At 45.4% G+C, this 25,130-nt stretch overlaps 1 protein-coding gene across 1 annotated transcript in view; it reads right to left on the bottom strand.

The window, feature by feature from the left end:
* Nucleotides 1–19,989, bottom strand: part of LOC112238927 (ras-associating and dilute domain-containing protein) — a 42,287-nt gene extending 22,298 nt beyond the window's left edge. Inside the window, 9 exon segments of the mRNA XM_042315028.1 lie at nucleotides 2,238–2,420; nucleotides 2,552–2,581; nucleotides 2,617–2,784; nucleotides 2,787–3,203; nucleotides 7,069–7,257; nucleotides 9,316–9,428; nucleotides 17,440–17,974; nucleotides 18,104–18,224; nucleotides 19,883–19,989. Coding sequence (XP_042170962.1) covers nucleotides 2,238–2,420; nucleotides 2,552–2,581; nucleotides 2,617–2,784; nucleotides 2,787–3,203; nucleotides 7,069–7,257; nucleotides 9,316–9,428; nucleotides 17,440–17,974; nucleotides 18,104–18,193 — 1,725 coding nt within the window. The 5' untranslated portion in view covers nucleotides 18,194–18,224; nucleotides 19,883–19,989.
* Nucleotides 19,990–25,130: the final 5,141 nt, after the last annotated feature.

Genomic DNA, 25,130 nt, shown 5'->3' with positions numbered 1-25,130 from the left:
CAGAGACTCAGACACTCCAGAGACTCAGAGACTCCAGAGACTCAGAGACTCCTCAGAGACTACAGAGACTAAGAGACTCAGAGACTCCAGAGACTCCAGAGACTCAGAGACTCCAGAGACTCAGAGACTCCAGAGACTCCAGAGACTCAGACACTCCAGAGACTCCAGAGACTCAGACTCCAGAGACTCAGAGACTCCAGAGACTCAGACACTCCAGAGACTCCAGAGACTCAGACACTCCAGAGACTCCAGAGACTCAGACACTCCAGAGACTCCAGAGACTCAGACACTCCAGAGACTCAGACACTCCAGAGACTCAGAGACTCCAGAGACTCCAGAGACTCAGAGACTCCAGAGACTCAGACTCTCCAGAGACTCCAGAGACTCAGACACTCCAGACTCAGACTCCAGAGACTCAGAGACTCCAGAGACTCAGAGACTCCAGAGACTCAGAGACTCAGAGACTCAGACACTCCAGAGACTCAGAGACTCCAGAGACTCCAGAGACTCAAGACACTCCAGAGACTCAGACACTCCAGAGACTCAGACACTCCAGAGACTCAGACACTCCAGAGACTCAGACACTCCAGAGACTCCAGAGACTCAGACACTCCAGAGACTCAGAGACTCAGAGACTCAGAGACTCCAGAGAATCAGACAATCCAGAGACTCCAGAGACTCAGAGACTCCAGAGACTCCAGAGACTCAGAGACTCAGAGACTCAGACACTCCAGAGACTCCAGAGAATCAGATACTCCAGAGACTCAGACACTCCAGAGACTCAGACACTCCAGAGACTCAGACACTCCAGAGACTCCAGAGACTCAGACACTCCAGAGACTCAGAGACTCAGAGACTCAGAGACGTGCTCCGACCACCAACAGTCTGTCATGAGGGGAAATACATCCTGCTGCAGGCAGCATAGAGAAGAAAAAGATGTTTACAACTGATCATTGATCGCATGGCGCAAAAAAACAAATGCAATTAATGGATTATTGAATGTTATGATGGACACAGCTTGTGTGTAGAACCAAAACATACACAGCCTCTGCTCAACACACTCAAACTCGAATCGTTGGGTGGAGCAGTGGTCTCAGGCACTGCATCTCAGTGCAAAAGGCATCACTACAGTCCCTGGTTCAATTCCAGGCTGTATCACAACCGGCCGTGTTTGGGTGTGCCATAGGGAGGCGCACAATTGGCCCAGTATCGTCCGGGTTTGGCCGGGTAGGCCGTCATTGTAAATAACTATTTTTTCATAACTGACTTGCCTAGTTTAAATCAATAATAATGTAATACCGCAGTTGGCGAAGGTCCTAATCACACTGGCGGCCGTCAAGCATTCCGCCAAGAGTCGTTCACAACGAGACTTCGTTTCAAAGGTATCAATACAGAATCGTATTTGTGTGCCTTGCAATCACAAACGCACAATGTTTGGAGCACATCTTGTGTGTGACCTCTCAGTCATGAAAGACAGCTCCAATAAGCCCCCTGTGGTGAACGAGAGGCTTGCAGAGGCATGATTCTGTCCAGGTTATAGATTATCGTTCGCTGGCAGGAGGGCATTACTGTGCTCTGGGAATTACTGAAACAAATTCATCTTTTTTTCTGAACGAGTTGAACAGATCCGAGTCAGTAGCTTCCATCACTTCTTAATGAGAGTTGGTCTATTGTTTCTCAGGACAAGTAATAACATGCCTCTCTCCACCTAAACCCCTCCCTCTCCCTCTAGGCCCCTCCCAAACCCCCCCTCCCTCTCCACCCAAACCCCTCCCCTCTCCACCTAAACCCCTCCCTCTCCACATAAACCACTCCCCCTCCCACCTAAACCCCTCCCACCCCTTCTAAACCCCTCCCTCCCTCTCCCCTCTATGCCCCTCCTACCCCTTCTAAACCCTTCCTCCCTCTCCACCTAAACCCCTCCCACCCCTTCTAAACCCCTCCCTCTCCACATAAACCCCTCCCACTCCACCTAAACCCCTCCTACCCCTTCTAAACCCCTCCCTCTCCACCTAAACCCCTCCTACCCCTTCTAAACCCCTCCCTCTCCCTCTATGCCCCTCCTACCCCTTCCAAACACCTCCCTCTCTGTCTAGGCCCCTCCTACCCCTTCTAAACCCCTCCCTCTCCACCTAAACCTCTCCTACCCCTTCCAAACCACTCCCTCTCCCTCTAGGCCCCTCCCTCTCCTACCCCTTCCAAACCCCTCCCTCCCCATCTAGGCCCCTCCCTCTCACCCAGGAGACGGTCTGTATGCATCGTACTATCTTCAGCAGCAATTTGCCGAAGCAGCCTGGTGGGAAGGCGGAAGCAGAGTGCTGTATGCAGAGACATAGCAGGTAGGCAGGGGCTAACTTGTGGTCGTCTCCGCCCGGCTCGATCAGAGACATGATCCTGCTCACCAGGGCGTCCTCGTGGGCCTGACGGAATTAAACGATTCAGTTCAGTTAAACTCAAATGAATAAACATTGGGGCAACTATTCCTGGACTTCCAAAGTGACATCACAGGATAAATACATTCACTGATTCCTCTACAACAACCTATATTTACCTGTTCAAAGTCGAGCTGTAGGCGTCTCTTCTGGTTCTGTCCCGCCAAGATCGTCGTTACGACGCCTGTCCCCCCCGCCCCCCCGCCTTGGGGTTTCACCAGGTGTGGTTTGAAACTGCGCCTGGCGGGGGGGCCGGTTTGGGAGGACAACGCCCCCTGTCCTTTAACAACGAGCCACACGTCTTACAGATCCCTCCCCCTCCGTCCCAACCTCCGTCTCCACCCCCTCCCCAGCCTCGTACAGCTGCCCCAGGGTTCGGAGGCGTGCCAGCGTCTGGGCGGGGAGGGGTTTGGCACCGGTTGGGTCCTTATACAGGAAGATGTAGTGGGCTCCGAACGACAGAAGGTCGCCGTGGCGGAGCTGGGTGGATTGCTCGCACCGGGAGAAGTTGACCAGGACCGTCGCGTGAGGGATGGGCTCCACGGCAACGCAGGAGCGGTCGTCCCCGGTGACGGTGACGGCGGCGGCGGCTGCTGAGGGGTTGTTGTTGTTGTTGGGGGTGCTGCCATGGCGACGGGGGGTAGGGACCCGGTGGAGGCGACAGTGGAGTGGCAGGATGTCAGGAGAGGACAGGCAGATGTTTGGACGGGCTGACGGGGTCTCCTGACCCACAGTGTGCTGCTCTCTGTTCAACAGGTACACCAGGCAGTCCTGGAATATATAGCACAATATATACACAGTGTTCTGCTCTCTGTTCAACAGGTACACCAGGCAGTCCTGGAATATATAGCACAATATATACACAGTGTTCTGCTCTCTGTTCAACAGGTACACCAGGCAGTCCTGGAATATATAGCACAATATATACACAGTGTTCTGCTCTCTGTTCAACAGGTACACCAGGCAGTCCTGAAATATATAGCACAATATATATTATATATACTGTATATAACACAATATATACTACATATACTGTATATAACACAATATATACACAGTGTTCTGCTCTCTGTTCAACAGGTACACCGGGCAGTCCTGGAATATATAGCACAATATATATAACACAATATATATATAACACAATATATATTATATATACTGTATATAACACAATATATACTACATATACTGTATATAACACAATATATACACAGTGTTCTGCTCTCTGTTCAACAGGTATAGTCCTGGAATAAATATAACAATATATATATACACAATATATACTGTTCTGCTCTCTGTTCAAATATAACACAATATATACACTGTGTGCTGCTCTCTGTTCAACAGGAATATATAACACAGTATAAACTGCCTGTAGAAGGTCCACAGCCCCTTGAACACTTTCACATTCTGCCATATAACACAATATATATTACATATACTGTATATAACACAATATATATTACATATACTGTATATAACACAATATATATTACATATACTGTATATAACACAATATATATTACATATACTGTATATAACACAATATATATTACATATACTGTATATAACACAATATATATTACATATACTGTATATAACACAATATATATTACATATACTGTATATAACACAATATATATTATATATACTGTATATAACACAATATATATTACATATACTGTATATAACACAATATATATTACATATACTGTATATAAACAGTATAAACTGCCTGTATAACACAACAGCCCTGAACACTTTCACATTCTATATAACACAATATATATTACATATACTGTATATAACACAATATAAACTGCCTGTATATAACACAATCCACAGCCCCTTGAACACTATTCACATTCTGTATATAACACAATATATATTACATAAACTGTATATAACACAATATATATTATATATACTGTATATAACACAATATATATTATATATACTGTATATAACACAATATATATTACATATACTGTATATAAACAGTATAAACTGCCTGTAGAAGGTCCACAGCCCCTTGAACACTTTCACATTCTGCCATATAACACAATATATATTACATATACTGTATATAACACAATATATATTACATATACTGTATATAACACAATATATATTACATATACTGTATATAACACAATATATATTACATATACTGTATATAAACAGTATAAACTGCCTGTAGAAGGTCCACAGTCCCTTGAACACTTTCACCTTCTGCCATAACATGACACCTAAAAAGGTGCTGCAGACCGACTCCACAACTTCAAAGTGAAAGAAAGTTCCCGAAAAGAAAACACAACTGAAATATCAGTCAGGGTAGTGTAGTTGGGCTGTATCACCGCCTGGTACGGCAACTGCACCGCCCGCAACCACAGGGCTCTCCAGAGGGTAGTGTAGTTGGGCTGTATCACCGCCTGGTAACGGCAACTGCACCGCCCGCAACCACAGGGCTCTCCAGAGGGTAGTGTAGTTGGGCTGTATCACCGCCTGGTACGGCAACTGCACCGCCCGCAACCACAGGGCTCTCCAGAGGGTAGTGTAGTTGGGCTGTATCACCGCCTGGTACGGCAACTGCACCGCCCGCAACCACAGGGCTCTCAGAGGGTAGTGTAGTTGGGCTGTATCACCGCCTGGTACGGCAACTGCACCGCCCGCAACCACAGGGCTCTCCAGAGGGTAGTGTAGTTGGGCTGTATCACCGCCTGGTACGGCAACTGCACCGCCCGCAACCACAGGGCTCTCCAGAGGCTCTCCAGAGGGTAGTGTAGTTGGGCTGTATCACCGCCTGGTACGGCAACTGCACCGCCCGCAACCACAGGGCTCTCCAGAGGGTAGTGTAGTTGGGCTGTATCACCGCCTGGTACGGCAACTGCACCGCCCGCAACCACAGGGCTCTCCAGAGGGTGTAGTTGGGCTGCACCGCCTGGTATGGCAACTGCACCAACTCACAGGGCTCTCAGGGGGTGTAAACTACCTGCCCCTCCAGGACACCAACAACACCCGATGTCACAGGAAGGCCATAAAGATCATCACCGGACAACAACCACCCGAGCCACTGCCTGTTCACCCCGCTATCATCCAGAAGGCGAGATCAGTACAGGTGCATCAAAGCTGGGACCGCAGAGACTGAAAAACAGCTTCTATCTCAAGTTGGGCATCAGACTGAAAAAACCACAGCTTCTATCTCAAGGCCATCAGACTGTTAAACAGCCATCACTAACTCAGAGAGACTGAAAAACAGCTTCTATCTCAAGGGCATCAGACTGTTAAACAGCCATCACTAACACATTAGAGGCTGCTGGGCTGCCACAGACTTGAAATCACTGGCCACTTTAATAATAATGAGACATAAAACAGCTTACTCATTACATATGTATATTCTGTATCTGGTCCTATTCACTGTATCTTAGTCAACTGCACGCTCTGACATCAAGGCTCTCCCAAATATTTATATATTTTTAATTCCCTGAAAGTTTAGAGCTTGTATCTGTTAACGCCATCATTACTGTTAAACTGTTGGAGCTCCAGGACACACAAGATGTCACTAAGGCCATAAAGACATCTGCAACAACACCCGAGTACTGTGACAAATAACATCATGTTGAACACCTCAGTATTGCATCAAATGGGACATCTGACTGAACACCTGTATCTCAAGTGACTGAAATAACATCTATCTGAACACCTGTATGTGACAAATAAGACATCTGCTGAAAACACCTGTATGACTGAAACAGCAAATAACATCTGCTCAACACCTCAGACTGTAGCCACCATCACAAATAAAAACATCTATCTCAAGGCCATCAGACTGTTAAACAGCCATCATAACATCTGCCTTCATGTGACAAATATGTATCTGCTGAACACCTGTATGTGACAAATAACATCTTTGAACACCTGTATGTTACAAATTTTTAACCCTCCTTTAAGTTGAACACCTGTATGTGACAAATAACATCTGGAGCTGAACACACAAGATGTTCACAAATAACATCTGCTGAACACCTGTATGTGACAAATAACATCTGCTGAACACCTGTATGTGACAAATAACATCTGCTGAACACCTGTATGTGACAAATAACATCTGCTGAACACTCTGTATGTGATCAAATAACATCTGCTGAACACCTGTATGTGACAAATAACATCTGCTGAACACCTGTGTACAAATAACATCTGCTGAACACCTGTATGTGACAAATAACATCTGCTGAACACCTGTATGTGACAAATAACATCTGCTGAACACCTGTATGTGACAAATAACATCTGCTGAACACCTGTATGTGACAAATAACATCTGCTAAACACCTGTATGTGACAAATAACATCTGCTGAACACCTGTATGTGACAAATAACATGTGATTAGATTTTAGTACCTGTCTGTCTGTCTCATATATCCCAGCATGCATCAGTCAGGTAGTGTAGTTGGTACCTGTCTGTCTGTCTATATCATATATCCCAGCATGCATCAGTCAGGTAGTGTAGTTGGTACCTGTCTGTCTGTATCATATATCCCAACATGCATCAGTCAGGTAGTGTAGTTGGTACCTGTCTGTCTGTCTGTATCATATATCCCAACATGCATCAGTCAGGTAGTGTAGTTGGTACCTGTCTGTTGTATCCCTGCAGCAGCAACAGGTGAGGGGACTGGTAGAGGGAATGTCTCACCCCTCCTCCCCCCGCTCCTCCCCCCTCTCCCTCCTTCCTCCTGGTCGTGGCCCCCCCTTGACTCCCCCTCGTCCTCAGAGGTCCCGGCAGGGTGGAGTAGTAACGCTTCGGCTCGTCTGCACCCCCCAACTGATTAGTACAGGGGATACATCGGTTTTAATTAGTATGATAATATATATACAAATGTAATAATATTTAACAATCTAAATCAGACACATTCCATAATTACATTCAATATAATAACAACATATAAAAATATATATATATATATATAGGCTTTGATTGATATAATAACAATATATAACAATATATATATATATAGGCTTTGATTAATATAATAACAATATATAACAATATATATATATATAGGCTTTGATTAATATAATAACAATATATAACAATATATATATATATAGGCTTTGATTAATATAATAACAATATATAACAATATATATATATATAGGCTTTGATTAATATAATAACAATATATAACAATATATATATATATAGGCTTTGATTAATATAATAACAATACAATATATATATATATATATATATATATATATATAGGCTTTGATTGATATATATATATAACAAATATATATATATTTGATTGATATAATAACAATATATAACAAATATATAATATATATATATATATAGGCTTTGATTGATATAATAACAATATATAACACAATATATATATATATATATATTAATATAATAATAATATTATATAATAACAATATATAACACAATATATATATATGATATATAATAACAATATATAACACAATATAGGCTTTGATATATAATAACAATATATAACACAATATATATATATATATATATATATATATATATATATAGCTTTGATTAATATAATAACAATATATAACACAATATATATATATAGGCTTTGATTAATATAATAACAATATATAACACAATATATATATATAGGCTTTGATTAATATAATAACAATATATAACACAATATATATATGACAATAAAATAGGCTTTGATTAATATAATAATAGTAATATAATAATATTTAAGCCTCAGACAGTCATTAATAGCAATACTCCAATGAATTAGTTGGACAATGTTTTAATAATTATAATGGATGTAATTAACATAATATAACCCAACATGTACAGCTCCTGGAATAGAGCCAGCTAGCTGGATAGTTATATAATATAACCCAACATGTACAGCTCCTGGAATAGAGCCAGCTAGCTGGATAGTTATATAATATAACCCAACATGTACAGCTCCTGGAATAGAGCCAGCTAGCTGGATAGTTATATAATATAACCCAACATGTACAGCTCCTGGAATAGAGCCAGCTAGCTGGATAGTTATATAATATAACCCAACATGTACAGCTCCTGGAATAGAGCCAGCTAGTGGAGTTATATAATATAACCCAACATGTACAGCTCCTGGAATAGAGCCAGCTACTGGATAGTTATATAATATGGTCCCAACATGTACAGCTCCTGGAATAGAGCCAGCTAGCTGGATAGTTAGTAGTAATAGTAGTGTACCTGGTTGAGACTGGTCTCACTGAGGGAGCCGCAGAAGGTGGTCCCAGGTCGAGGTAGTGTCAGAGTTCCATTAGTAGTGGTAGTAATAGTAGTAATAGTAGTGTACCTGGTTGAGACTGGTCTCACTGAGGGAGCGGCAGAAGGTGGTCCCAGGTCGAGGTAGTGTCAGAGTTCCATTAGTAGTGGTAGTAATAGTAGTAATAGTAGTGTACCTGGTTGAGACTGGTCTCACTGAGGGAGCGGCAGAAGGTGGTCCCAGGTCGAGGTAGTGTCAGAGTTCCATTAGTAGTGGTAGTAATAGTAGTAATAGTAGTGTACCTGGTTGAGACTGGTCTCACTGAGGGAGCGGCAGAAGGTGGTCCCAGGTCGAGGTAGTGTCAGAGTTCCATTAGTAGTGGTAGTAATAGTAGTAATAGTAGTGTACCTGGTTGAGACTGGTCTCACTGAGGGAGCCGCAGAAGGTGGTCCCAGGTCGAGGTAGTGTCAGAGTTCCATTAGTAGTGGTAGTAATAGTAGTAATAGTAGTGTACCTGGTTGAGACTGGTCGCACTGAGGGAGCCGCAGAAGGTGGTCCCAGGTCGAGGTAGTGTCAGAGTCCCATTAGTAGTGGTAGTAATAGTAGTAATAGTAGTGTACCTGGTTGAGACTGGTCTCACTGAGGGAACGGCAGAAGGTGGTCCCAGGTCGAGGTAGTGTCAGAGTCCCTTTAGTTCTGTTCCTCTGTAGCTTCCTAGCCTGGGCGTTGATATCTAGAGAGAAGAGGAGAGGGTTAGTGAATCAGGTGAATCAGGTGTAACAGACTGGAAGAATCAGATGAATAAGCTGAATCAGGTGAATCAGCTGAATCGGGTGAATCAGGTGAATCAGGTGTAACAAACAGACTAGAAGAATCAGATAAACCTGATGAATCATGCGATTCACATGAATGAATCAGGTGACAAGACCCACAGCAACCACAGGTGAACAGCGAAGTGAGTGAGTACATGGACATGCATCAACATCCACACAGAGCGACCCATAGCAACCACATAACACAGAGCGACCCATAGCAACCACATAACACAGAGCGACCCATAACAACCACATAACACAGAGCGACCCATAACAACCACATAACACAGAGCGACCCATAGCAACCACATAACACGGAGACAAGACCCATAGCAACCACAGAGACAAGACCCACAGCAACCACATAACAGAGACAAGAACCACAGCAACCACATAACACAGAGACAAGACCCACAGCAACCACATAACAGAGACAAGACCCACAGCAACCACATAACAGAGACAAGACACACAGCAACCACATAACACGGAGACAAGACCCACAGCAACCACATAACACAGAGACAAGACCCACAGCAACCACATAACACAGACAAGACCCACAGCAACCACATAACACAGAGACAAGACCCACAGCAACCACATAACACAGAGACAAGACCCATAGCAACCACATAACACGGAGACAAGACCCACAGCAACCACATAACACAGAGACAAGACCCATAGCAACCACATAACACAGAGACAAGACCCATAGCAACCACATAACACAGAGACAAGACCCACAGCAACCACATAACACAGAGACAAGACCATAGCAACCACAGCAAGACCACAGCAACACATAACAGAGACAAGACCACAGCAACCACATAACACAGAGACAAGACCCACAGCAACCACATAACACAGAGACAAGACCCACAGCAACCACATAACACAGAGACAAGACCCACAGCAACCACATAACACAGAGACAAGACCCACAGCAACCACATAACACAGAGACAAGACCCACAGCAACCACATAACACAGAGACAAGAACAACAGCAACCACATAACACAGAGACAAGACCCACAGCAACCACATAACACGGAGACAAGACCCACAGCAACCACATAACACAGAGACAAGACCCATAGCAACCACAGAACACGGACAGACCCACAGCAACCACATAACACAGAGACAAGACCCACAGCAACCACATAACAGAGACAAGACACACAGCAACCACATAACACAGAGACAAGACCCACAGCAACCACATAACAGAGACAAGACCCACTGCAACCACATAACACGGAGACAAGACCCACAGAAACCACATAACACAGAGACAAGACCCATAGCAACCACATAACACAGAGACAAGACACACAGCAACCACATAACACAGAGACAAGACCCATAGCAACCACATAACACGGAGACAAGACCCACAGCAACCACATAACACAGAGACAAGACACAACCAACACAGAGACAAGACCCATAGCAACCACATAACACGGAGACAAGACCCACAGCAACCACATAACACAGAGACAAGACCCACAGCAACCACATAACACAGAGACAAGACCCACAGCAACCACATAACACAGAGACAAGACCCATAGCAACCACAAAACACAGAGACAAGACCCATAGCAACCACATAACACAGAGCGACCCATAGCAACCACATAACACAGAGACAAGACCCACAGCAACCACATAACACAGAGACAAGACCCACAGCAACCACATAACACAGAGACAAGACCCACAGCAACCACATAACACGGAGACAGAATCTATGTCAGATGGCCACTGTAGATGGATGTCCTATATACACTGAGCTGTAGAATGTGGTCCTGTAGAATGTGGTCCTGAGCTGTAGAATGTAGTGATGTTGTGGATGGGTTGACAGGGTTTAGGTGAAGGGGAGGCAGAGGCGGAGGGAGGGGGCGGATGGGGAGGGTGACGGAGGGGTTCTCGAGCCGTTCCAGATGGTCTCCGTGGGTGATGACAGACAGACAGCCAGGTGACAGGTGACAGACACCCTACCTGTGGCCACGCCCACCTTTAGAGCCAGGGGTGTTGGGCTGTACCACCCGGCCACGCCCACCTTTAGAGCCAGGGGTGTTGGGCTGTACCACCCGGCCGGAACGCAGAGGGGAGGAGATGATTCTACCTAGGCCAGACCGGACCATTAGGGCTGCGAGGAAGGGGGGTGTTTTGGGTCCTACGGAAGGACAGGGCAGAGAGGGGTGTCTCAGAAACACCCCCCAGACACTACACATACATGGTACAGTCTGGCATGCACATGCTAAGAACACGCTAAGGAGAACACGGGTTTGGTTCGTTAGAAAAACACACTAAGGGTCTGTGGTGCTGGCGTGTGGGTGTGTGTGAGTGAACACGATAAGCATAGTGCATTCCCCCTTTAAGTAGTAAGGTTTGGCAACATAGTTTGGTGAGCACCTTCCTTAGCTTTCTAGCCTTAGGACTTAGCTTTCTGGCCCTACTTAGCTTTCTGCATTAGCACTACTTAGCTTTCTGGCACTACTTAGCTTTCTAGCACTACTTAGCTTTCTTTCTAGCCGTACTTAGCTTTCTAGCCCTACTTATTTCTAGCTTTCTTTCTAGCCGTACTTAGCTTTCTAGCCGTACTTAGCTTTCTAGCCGTACTTAGCTTTCTAGCCGTACTTAGCTTTCTAGCCGTACTTAGCTTTCCAGCCCTACTTAGCTTTCCGGTCCTACTTAGCTTTCTAGCCCTACTTAGCTCCTACTTAGCTTTCCAGCCCTACTTAGCTTTCCGGTCCTACTTAGCTTTCCAGCCCTACTTAGCTTTCTAGCCATACTTAGCTTATTAGCCCTACTTAGCTTTCTAGCCTTACTTAGCTTTCTAGCCTTACTTAGCTTTCTAGCCTTACTTAGCTTTCTGGCCTTACTTAGCTTTCTGGCCTTACTTAGCTTTCTGGCCTTACTTAGCTTTCTAGCCCTACTTAGCTTTCTAGCCTTACTTAGCTTTCTAGCCTTACTTAGCTTTCTAGCCTTACTTAGCTTTCCAGCCCTTAGCTTTCTAGCCCTTTTCCAGCCCTACTTAGCTTTCTAGCCTAGCTTTCTGGCTTTTCCAGCCCTACTTAGCTTTCTGCAGCCCTTTCTGGCCCGACTTAGCTTTCTAGCCTTACTTAGCTTTCTGGCCTTACTTAGCTTTCTAGCCCTACTTAGCTTTCTAGCCCTACTTAGCTTTCTAGCCTTACTTAGCTTTCTAGCCCTACTTAGCTTTCTGGCCTTACTTAGCTTTCTAGCCCTACTTAGCTTTCCAGGCCTACTTAGCTTTCCGGTCCTACTTAGCTTTCCAGCCCTACTTAGCTTTCCGGTCCTACTTAGCTTTCCAGCCCTACTTAGCTTTCCAGCCCTACTTAGCTTTCTAGCCATACTTAGCTTTCCGGTCCTACTTAGCTTTCCAGCCCTACTTAGCTTTCTAGCCATACTTAGCTTTCCGGCCCTACTTAGCTTTCCTAGCCATACTTAGCTTATTAGCCATACTTAGCTTTCTAGCAATACTTAGCTTTCTAGCCTTTACTTAGCTTTCCGGTCCTACTTAGCTTTCTAGCCTTTACTTAGCTTTCTCTCGGACTTGGACTCAAATGTTAGAGATTTGGGACTCGACTTGGACTGGAAGTTTAGTGACTTGACTAGATCACTGGTATACACACACCCTGCTAGCCAGCACCCAGAGCCGAGTCAGTATACAGTATTTCCATGAACACTGTAACAGAGAGAGGAGGGATAGGATGGGCGTGGAGGAGTGTGTTAGTGCTATGATGACTGAACTGTTACTGCTGTGTGTTCGGGAAGGATCGTCACTAGTCTCTCCAGACAGACGGGTCACTAGTCTCTCCAGACAGATGGGTCACTAGTCTCTCCAGACAGACAGGGTCACTAGTCTCTCCAGACAGATGGGTCACTAGTCTCTCCAGACAGACGGGTCACTAGACAGATGGGTCTCTCCTCTCCAGACAGATGGGTCACTAGTCTCTCCAGACAGAAGGGTCACTAGTCTCTCCAGACAGACAGTCTAGTCTCTCCAGACAGATGGGTCACTAGTCTCTCCAGACAGATGGGTCACTAGTCTCTCCAGACAGATGGGTCACTAGTCTCTCCAGACAGACTGGGTCACTACAGATGTCTCTCACTAGTCTCTCCAGACAGATGGGTCACTAGTCTCTCCAGACAGATGGGTCTCTCCAGACAGATGGGTCACTAGTCTCTCCAGACAGATGGGTCACTAGTCTCTCCAGACAGACTGGTCACTAGTCTCTCCAGTCTCCAGACAGATCCAGTCTCTCCAGACAGATGGGTCACTAGTCTCTCCAGACAGACTCACTAGTCTCTCCAGACAGATGGGTCACTAGTCTCTCCAGACAGATGGGTCACTAGTCTCTCCAGACAGATGGGTCACTAGTCTCTCCAGACAGAGTCTCTCCAGACAGATGGGTCACTAGTCTCTCCAGACAGATGGGTCACTAGTCTCCAGACAGATCCACAGATGGGTCACTCTCTCAGACAGATGGGTCACTAGTCTCTCCAGACAGATGGGTCACTAGTCTCTCCAGACAGATGGGTCACTAGTCTCTCCAGACAGATGGGTCACTAGTCTCTCCAGACAGATGGGTCACTAGTCTCTCCAGACAGACAGGTCACTACTGGTCTCTAGTCTCTCACTAGTCTCTCCAGACAGATGGGTCACTAGTCTCTCCAGACAGGGTCACTAGTCTCTCCAGACAGATGGGTCACTAGTCTCTCCAGACAGATGGGTCACTAGTCTCTCCAGACAGATGGGTCACTAGTCTCTCCAGACAGACAGGGGTCACTAGTCTCTCCAGACAGATGGGTCACTAGATCTCTAGTCTCCAGACAGAGACAGATCACTAGTCTCTCCAGACAGACGGATCACTCGTCTCTCCAGAGTCTCTCCAGACAGACAGATGGGTCACTAGTCTCTCCAGACAGATGGGTCACTAGTCTCTCCAGACAGACGGGTCACTAGTCTCTCCAGTCTCTCCAGACAGATGGGTCACTAGTCTCTCCAGACAGACGGATCACTCGTCTCTCCAGTCTCTCCAGACAGATGGGTCACTAGTCTCTCCAGACAGACGGGTCACTAGTCTCTCCAGACAGACTGGTCACTAGTCTCTCCAGACAGATGGGTCACTAGTCTCCCCAGACAGACGGGTCACTAGTCTCTCCAGACAGACGGGTCACTAGTCTCTCCAGACAGACGGGTCACTAGTCTCTCCAGACAGACGGGTCACTAGTCTCTCCAGATGGGTCACTAGTCTCTCCAGACAGACGGGTCACTAGTCTCTCCAGACAGATGGGTCACTAGTCTCTCCAGACAGATGGGTCACTAGTCTCTCCAGACAGAAGGGTCACTAGTCTCTCCAGACAGACGGGTCACTAGTCTCTCCAGACAGATGGGTCACTAGTCTCTCCAGTCTCTCCAGACAGACGGGTCACTAGTCTCTCCAGACAGACGGGTCACTAGTCTCTCCAGACAGATGGGTCACTAGTCTCTCCAGTCTCTCCAGACAGATGGGTCACTAGTCTCTCCAGTCTCTCCAGACAGACGGGTCACTAGTCTCTCCAGACAGATCACTAGGGACAGATGGGTCACTAGTCTCTCCAGACAGATGGGTCACTAGTCTCTCCAGACAGACTGGGTCACTAGTCTCTCCAGACACTAGTCTCTCCAGACAGATGGGTCACTATTCTCTCCAGACAGATGGGTCACTAGTCTCTCCAGACAGATGGGTCACTAGTCTCTCCAGACAGACGGGTCACTAGTCTCTCCAGACAGACGGGTCACTAGTCTCTCCAGACAGACAGATGGGTCACTAGTCTCTCCAGTCTCTCCAGACAGACGGGTCACTCAGTCTCTCCAGTCTCTCCAGACAGACTCTCCAGTCACTAGTCTCTCCAGACAGACAGATGGGTCACTAGTCTCTCCAGTCTCTCCAGACAGATGGGTCACTAGTCTCTCCAGTCTCTCCAGACAGATGGTCACTAGTCTCTCCAGTCAGACAGATGGTCACTAGTCTCCAGACAGATCACAGTCAGACAGATGGGTCACTAGTCTCTCCAGACAGATGGGTCACTAGTCTCTCCAGACAGATGGGTCACTAGTCCTCCAGTCTCTCCAGACAGATGGGTCACTAGTCTCTCCAGACAGATGGGTCACTAGTCTCTCTCAGACAGAGATGGGTCACTAGTCTCTCTCCAGACAGATGGGTCACTAGTCTCTCCAGACAGACTGGACAGATCACTAGTCATCCTCCTCAGACCTTGTTGTTGCCTAGATACGATTTGTTTAAAAAAAATTTTATATATATATATATTTCACCTTTATTTAACCAGGTAGGCCAGTTGAGAACAAGTTCTCATTTACAACTGCTACCTGGCCAAGATAAAGCAAAGCAGTGCGACACAAACATCAACACAGAGTTACACATGGAGTAAACAAACGTACAGTCAAAAACAGAATAGGAAAAAAAGTCTATATACAGTGTGTACAAATGAGATAAGATAAGGGAGGTAAGGCAATAAATAGGCCATAGTGGTGAAGTAATTACAATATAGCAATTAAACACTGGAATGGTACATCGGCAGAAGATGAATGTGCAGGTAGAGATACTGGGGTGCAAAGGAGCAAAATAAATAAATAAATACAGTATGGGGATGAGGTAGTTGGATGGGCTATTTACAGATGGGCTATGTACAGGTGCAATGATCTGTGAGCTGCTCTGACAGCTGGTGCTTGAAGTTAGTGAGGGAGATATAAGTCTCCAACTTCAGCGATTTTTGCAGTTCGTTCCAGTCATTGGCAGGAGAGAACTGGAAGGAAAGGCGGCCAAAGGAAGAATTGGCTTTGGGGATGACCAGTGAAATATACCTGCTGGAGCGCATGCTGGAGCGCATACCTGCTGGAGCGCATCGTGGGTGTTGCTATGGTGACCAGTGAGCTGAGATAAGGCAGGGTTTTGCCTAGCAGAGACTTATAGATGACCTGGAGCCAGTGGGTTTGGCAACAAGTATGAAGCGAGGGCCAGCCAACGAGAGGATACAGGTCGCAGTGGTGGGTTGAAGAGCATGCATTTAATTTTACTTGCATTTAAGAGCAAGCAATTGTTAACTTGGCTTTCGAAGACCTTAGAAAGGCAGGGAAGGATAGATATAGGTCTGTAGCAGTTTGGGTCTAAAGTGTCTCCCCCTTTGAAGAGGGGGATGACCGTGGCAGCTTTCCAATCTTTCGGAATCTCAGACGATACGAAAGAGAGGTTGATCAGGCTAGTATTAGGGGTTAGAAAGAGAGGTTGATCAGGCTAGTAATAGGGGTTAGAAAGAGAGGACCCGGCTGATTTGTAGGAGTCAGATTTTGCAGCTCGTTCGGAACATCAGCTGAATGGATTTGGGTGAAGGAGAAGTGAGGGAGGTGTGGGCGAGTTGCTGTGGGGGGTGCAGGGCAGTTGACCGGGGTAGGGGTAGGGGTCGGGGTAGCCAGGTGGAAAGCATGGCCAGCAACAGAAAAATGGAAGTGAAGTTCTCAATTATCGTAGATTTATCGGTGGTGACAGTGTTTCCGAGCCTCAGTGCAGTGGGCAGCTGGGAGGAGGTGCTCTAATTCTCCATGGACTTTACAGTGTCCCAGAACCTTTTTCAGTTTGTGCTACAGGATGCAAATTTATGTTTGATAAAGCTAGCCTTAGCTTTCCTAACTGCTTGTGTATATTGGTTCCTAACTTCCCTGAAAAGTTTAAAATCAAGGGGGCTATTCGATGCTAATGCAGAACGCCACAGGATGTTTTTATGCTGATCAAGGGCAGTCAGGTCTGGAGAGAACCAAGGGCTATATATGTGTGTGTGCGTGTGTGTGTGTGTGTGTGTGTATAATGACCCTGTATAAACTCACCTGCAGTGACTGTATCCTTCTCCTTAGCGTTCAGCTCCTCTACCTCCGCTCTCCTCCGCAGCTCAAACCTCCTGGCATGTCCCTCTCTGGGCTTCCATAGTTCCTGTAACAACAACGGTTTCTCGTTGTCGCCCATCGCCCGCAGACACTCCTCCACCCCCTCCTCCCCCTGTCCTACTCCTTCCCCCTCTCCTCCCTCCTGACCTCCACCTCCTCCCCCCTCCAGCTGACCTATCACGTCGCAGAGGACGTAGGAGTGGGCGGAGGCTTTGTTCAGCGAATAGCGTTCCAGCGCCTCTTTGACCAGTTCCTGTGCGCTGGACCGGGGCGTGGCGAGGACGGACTTGTAGTTGGCGCCCTCGCAGATCTCATCTCCGAAGATCTTCAGGACGCCGGGGGCGGAGCTCTGGGTGGAGAGTTCCGCGGGGTCGTCACGGGGACGGTCGTCGTCGGGGGGTTCGGTGACGGAGCGGCGGTCTCGGGAGGTGTGGTCGGCCGGGGGACGATCCCGGTAACTCAGAGTCCGGTACAGAACCTACCAGGAGGAGGAGATAGTTTAATAAATAGGGGGGGGGTGTGTGGTGTGTGTGTGTGTGTGTGTGTGTGTGTGTGTGTGTGTGTGTGTGTGTGTGTGTGTGTGTGTGTGTGTGTGTCTGTATTCTACCTGCGTGAACGTTCTGCTCTGGCGTTTGAGACGGCTCTTGGAAGGCAGCGACATGGAGGCCCCCGAGGTAGAGGACGACCCATAGAACATGATGACGACTGGACCTGCTAGTACTGGAGAACTACACACACACACACACACAGACACACACACACATACACACACACACACACACACACACATGTTACACACACACGCACACACACACACACGCACGCACACGTAACACACACAAACACACGCACGCACACGCGCACGCACACAAACACACGCACGCACACACACAAACAGACAGACTATGGAAGAAAAAACTAGAAGCCTAACCACCCTGAACTAACACACACACACACACACACACACACACACACACACACACAACACACACACACTCACACACAAACAGAATGGGTCAGGTTAGTTATGGCAGTGATCAGGTAAAACAGACAGACTATGGAAGAAAAAACTAGAAGCCTAACCACCCTGAACTAAAATTAGGACAGTGTGTGTGTGTGTGTGTGTGTGTGTGTTTATGGTTGTGTTATGGTTGCTGTAACATGGTAGTATGGTTGTGTTAGGTTATAGTAACATTATAGTATGGTTGTGTTAGGGTATAGTAACATTATAGTATAGTTGTGTTTAGGTTATAGTAACATTTTAGTATGGTTGTGTTAGGTTATAGTAACAGTATAGTATGGTTGGGTTAGGTTATAGTACCATTATAGTATGGTTGTGTTAGGTTATAGTAACATTATAGTATGGTTGTGTTAGGTTATAGTAACATTATAGTATGGTTGTGTTTAGGTTATAGTAACATTATAGTATGGTTGTGTTTAGGTTGCAGTAAGGTTATAGTGGTTGTGTTAGGTTATAGTAACATTATAGTATGGTTGTGTTAGGTTATAGTAACATTATAGTATGGTTGTGTTAGGTTATAGTAACATTATAGTATGGTTGTGTTAGGTTATAGTAACATTATAGTATGGTTGTGTTAGGTTATAGTAACATTATAGTATGGTTGTGTTAGGTTATAGTAACATTATAGTATGGTTGTGTTAGGTTATAGTAACATTATAGTATGGTTGTGTTAGGTTATAGTAACATTATAGTATGGTTGTGTTAGGTTATAGTAACATTATAGTATGGTTGTGTTTAGGTTATAGTAACATTATAGTATGGTTGTGTTAGGTTATAGTAACATTATAGTATGGTTGTGTTAGGTTATAGTAACATCATAGTATGGTTGTGTTAGGTTATAGTAACATTATAGTATGGTTGTGTTTAGGTTATAGTAACATTATAGTATGGTTATGTTATGGTTTTAGTAACATTATAGTAACTGTAATGTGGTAGTATGGTTGTGTTTAGGTTGCAGTATGTTGTGTTATGGTTGTAGTAACATTATAGTTTGGTTATGTTTAGGTTATAGTAACATTATAATATGGTTGTGTTATGGTTGCAGTAAGGTTATAGTTTGGTTGTGTTTAGGTTGCTGTATGTTGTGTTATGGTTGCTGTAACATTATAGTATGGTTGTGTTTAGGTTGCAGTATGTTGTGTTATGGTTGTAGTATGGTTGTGTTAGGTTATAGTAACATTATAGTATGGTTGTGTTATGGTTGCAGTAAGATTATAGTTTGGTTGTGTTTAGGTTGCTGTATGTTGTGTGTATGGTTGCTGTAACGTGGTAGTATGGTTGTGTTCAGGTTGCAGTATGTTGTGTTATGGTTGTGTTTAGGTTGCAGTATGTTGTGTTATGGATGAAGTATGGTTGTGGTGTTACCTTGAACGCTGTAGACTGGTGTCTCCCTGGTAGAGAGGCTGGGGTACTGGATGAGGAGATAGGACAGGGGTAGGGTGTGGGAATAGGGTGTGGGTAGGGTGTGGGAATAGCGTTATAGGGGTTAGGGAATAGGTTAACGTAAGGGGTTAGGGTATAGGGTTTAGGTTGTATTGGGGTTATGAAATAGGGTTTAGGTATAGGGTTTAGGGAATAGGGTTTAGGTATATGGTTGGGAATAGGGTATAGAGTATAGGGGTTATGGAATAGGGTTTAGGGTAGTAGGGTTTAGGGAATAGGGTTTAGGTATCGTGGTTAGGGAATAGGGTATAGAGTATAGGGGTTAGGGAATAGGGTTTAGGGTATAGGGGTTATGGAATAGGGTTTAGGGTATAGGGTTTAGGGAATAGGGTTTAGGGTATCGTGGTTAGGGAATAGGGTATAGAGTATAGGGGTTAGGGAATAGGGTTTAGGGTATAGGGGTTATGGAATAGGGTTTAGGGTATTGGGGTTAGGGAAAAGGGTATAGGGTATAGGGGTTTAGGGTAAATGGGTTTAGGGTATAGGGTTTAGGGTATAGGGGTTTAGGGTAAATGGGTTTAGGGTATAGGGGTTTAGGGTATAGGGTTTAGGGTATAGGGTTTAGGGTATAGGGGTTTATGGTATAGGGGTTTAGGGTATAGGGGTTTAGGGTAAATGGGTTTAGGATATAGGGGTTTAGGGTGTAGGGTTTAAGGTATTGGGGTTTAGGGTGTAGGAGTTTAGGATTTAGGGTTCGGGATGTTGGGGTTTAGAATGTAGGGGTTTAGGGTGTAAGGATGTAAGGGGTTTAGGGTATAGGGTACAGGATGTATGGGTTTAGGGTACAGGGTTTCGGGTGTAGGGTTTTAGGGTGTAGGGGTTTAGGGTGTAGGGACTTAGGGTATAGGGGTTTACAGGTTTAGGGTATAGGGGTTTAGGGTACAGGGTATAGGGGCATAGGGGTTTAGGATATAGGGGTTCAGGATGTAGGGATGAGGGTTTAGGGGTTTAGGGTATAGGAGTTCAGGATGTAGGGGTTTGGATGTAGGGGTCATACGGGTTGAGGAGGGATCTTTATCACATCAGTCTTTCTCTCCTTAAACTGGGGAGGCAAGAACAGGGAAGGAGTCTTAAAATCAACACACACACTGCACACTCAACTGGCTGTAGTCTACACTGCACACTCAACTGGCTGTAGTCTACACTGTACACTCAACTGGCTGTAGTCTACACTGTACACTCAACTGGCTGTAGTCTACACTGTACACTCAACTGGCTGTAGTCTACACTGTACACTCAACTGGCTGTAGTCTACACTGCACACTCAACTGGCTGTAGTCTACACTGTACACTCAACTGGCTGTAGTCTACACTGTACACTCAACTGGCTGTAGTCTACACTGTACACTGTCCAGTCAACTGGCTGTAGTCTACACTGTACACTCAACTGGCTGTAGTCTACACTGTACACTCAACTGGCTGTAGTCTACACTGTACACTCAACTGGCTGTAGTCTACACTGTACACTCAACTGGCTGTAGTCTACACTGTACACTAGGACTCAACTGGCTGTAGTCTACACTGTACCTCAACTGGCTGTAGTCTACACTGTACACTCAACTGGCTGTAGTCTACTCTATACACTCAACTGGCTGTAGTCTACACTGTACACTCTTAACACTCAACTGGCTGTAGTCTACACTGTACACTGTACACTCAACTGGCTGTAGTCTACACTGTACACTCAACTGGCTGTAGTCTACACTGTACACTCAACTGGCTGTAGTCTACACTGTACACTCAACTGGCTGTAGTCTACACTGTACACTCAACTGGCTGTAGTCTACACTGTACACTCAACTGGCTGTAGTCTACACTGTACACTCAACTGGCTGTAGTCTACACTGTACACTCAACTGGCTGTAGTCTACACTGCACACTCAACTGGCTGTAGTCTAAACTGTCCAGTCAACTGGCTGTAGTCTACACTGTCAGTCAACTGGCTGTAGTCTACACTGTACACTCAACTGGCTGTAGTCTACACTGTACACTCAACTGGCTGTAGTCTACACTGTACACTCAACTGGCTGTAGTCTAACTGTACAAACTAAACTGTACCCACTGGCTGTAAACTAACTGGCTGTACCACACTGCTAATCACTCAACTGGCTGTACTCTAACCCACTAAACTGGCTGTAGTCAACTAAACTAACCCACTGTAACCCACTAAACTAAGCAACTGGCTGTAGTCTAATCCACTAAAACCACTACACTAACAACTGGCTAAACAACCCCAACTAAACTCTACACTGTAACACTAAACAACTGGCTGTAGTCTACACTGCCACCCACTAAACAACTGGCTGTAATCCAACACACAATCCAACTAAACTAACCCACTAAACTGGCTGTAGTCCACACTGTACACTCAACTGGCTGTAACTCTAACACTGTACACTCAACCCACTGTACTAATCCAACCCAACTAAACTAACCCACTAAACCACCCACTAAACTGGCCCACTAAACTAACCCACTAAACTAACCCACTGTTAACCAACTAAACTGGCTGTAAACTGTACACTAAACCAACCAACTGGCTGTAATCTAACCCACTAAACAAACCCAACTAAACTAACCCACTAAACTAACCCAACAAAACTAACCCACTAAACTAACCCACTAAACTAACCCACTCAACTGGCTAATCCAGTAAACTAACACTGTCCAACCCACTAAACCACTAAACTAACCCAGTCTAAACACCCAACTGCCAACTAAACTAACTGGCTGTAACTCTAACCCACTAAACTAACCAACTGGCTAAGTCCAACCCACTAAACCAACCCAACTGGCTAACCCAACAAACCAACCCACTAAACTAACCCACTAAACTAACTAACACTGTAAACCAACCCAACTAAACTAACCCACTAAACCAAACTAAACTGTACCAAACTAACCCACTAAACTGGCTGTAAATCAACCCAACTAAACCAACCCAACTAAACTAACCCACTAACCAACCCACTAAATTAATCCAACCCAACTAAACTAAACCACTAAACTGTAAACCAACCCACTAAACTAACTAAACCAACAACTAAACTAACCCACTAAATTAACTAAACTAACCCACTAAACTAACCCACTTAACTAAACTAAACCCAACTAAACTAACCCAACTAAACCAACCCAACTAAACCAACCCAACTAAACTAACCCACTAAACCAAACCAACTAAACGAATCCAACCCACCTAAACCAACCCAACTAACCCTAACCCACTAAACCCACTTAACCCAACTAAACTAACCCAAAACTAACCCAACAAAACTAACCCACTAAACTAACCAAATAAACAACCCACTAAACTAACCCACTAAACTAATCCAACCCACTAAACCACCCTAAACTAACCCAACTAAACCAACCCAACTAAACCAACCCAACTAAACTAACCCACTAAACCAAACCAACTAAACTAACCCACTAAACCAACCCAACTAAACTAACCCACTTAACTAATCCAACCCACTAAACCAACCCAACTAAATTAACCCACTAAACGAATCCAACCCACCTAAACTAACCCGACTAAACTAACCCAACTAAACTAACCCACTAAACCAACCCAACTAAACCAACCCAACTAAACCAACCCAACTAAACTAACCCAACTAAACTAACCCAACTAAACTAACCCAACTAAACTAACCCATACATTATGAACTCGTGTCAGAGTTTGCGCAGTCTGGTTGTCAATAGCAACCGCCAAGGCAACAACAAAAAAACAAAAAGGCACGTAGTTAAAACCTCGGATTTAATCCATGCGAGCTGCACCTCGGTGTAAATACCCTGGACCCGTCTCCACTCACGGCCGCTGATTTTATAACACACACAGTCGGTAATAATAGGAAACACACATTTTCAGGTTGTAACACAAGGTGTGTGTTTCTATTACTACCGACTGTGTGTGTGTGTGTGTGTGTGTGTGTGTGTGTGTGTGTGTGTGTGTGTGTGTGTGTTGCCCCTCCTATGATTTAACTGTGTGTGACCAAGATGTTGCAACACGTCCAAGATAATCAAATGCGTCTCTTTAAAAATGGTCTCGTGAAAGGCTACATAATAATCTAATAGTCTAATTCAGGAACTGGATATCATGCTGATATCCTTCTACGAGACAGTGTTACCTGGTTGGTTAGAATACAGTAATGTGTGTAGACAGTGTATAGTAACACCACTCACGTTGTCTGCAGTGTCTGCGTTCATACGGTGCACACCGGAGAAACCCCGGACCTCTCTTCATCCCGTGTGCAACCTATGGAATCGACTGAACCAGTTAACGCGTATATCTCCGTGGAATATGGACCGGTAACGGAGTCCCTTTGACAGTCACTCGGTAACTTCCTCCTCGTTAATTGTTAAGTGAACCGTTTTTTTCCTTCCCGTTCCACTCGCGCGCCTCCACGGATTGCTCGAGCCCTCTCTATTCCTCTGGCGTCTGCATTCCACACCAAACCGGGGTTACGAGCGGTGACGGAAACACACGAGCTCACTCACCGGGAACCTTTCGGTTCGCTCTGGGTTTGGGTGGGGTGGGTGCACCTGCTGATGCGCAAAGTGTGGACACCACAGGTCTCCGTCTGGCGGACACGCGCGGCGCGGGCACGATGTAGTAGGGCCTGTAAAGGTGAGTTGCGCGTGGTTGGAATACTGAACACTGCTTCGAGCTTGGTGGTGTCATCAAAGGCGTCATAAAACGTAACGAGTAGAAGGAGAATAAACTCCTAAATCATCTCAACTAGTTCGATGCGTCTTCAGAGGAGAATAAACTCCTAAATCATCTCAACTAGTTCGATGCGTCTTCAGAAAGATTCGAAAGCTCTTGACCCCCCTCATCGGTTTGCACCGTAGCATATTAAAGTCATCAATGAATTACCGTATGGTATTGAATGTTTTCTCACACCAACAGGGCACTGTCATTCTGAATCTGAAGGCTGCGGAGCAGCAGACTGAACTTAATGCAGTGAAACGGCGCCCTCTGGCGGATCATAAAGACTGGTACAATTAGAGGGCCCAGATACACTAATCGACCAGACGTATGTGGACACCGGCTCGTAGAACATCTCATTCCAAAATCATGGGTGTTATAACAGCCTATGGGAAGGTGGTCCCTCCTTTTGCTGCTATAACAGCCTCCACTCTTCTGGGAAGGCTTTCCACTAGA

Source organism: Oncorhynchus tshawytscha, unplaced genomic scaffold (genome assembly GCF_018296145.1).
Source record: "Oncorhynchus tshawytscha isolate Ot180627B unplaced genomic scaffold, Otsh_v2.0 Un_contig_3521_pilon_pilon, whole genome shotgun sequence".
In the NCBI taxonomy this organism is placed as follows: Eukaryota; Metazoa; Chordata; class Actinopteri; order Salmoniformes; family Salmonidae; genus Oncorhynchus; species Oncorhynchus tshawytscha.
The sequence above is the reverse complement of the archived record's forward strand: the minus strand, read 5'-3'. Positions and strand labels throughout refer to the sequence as shown.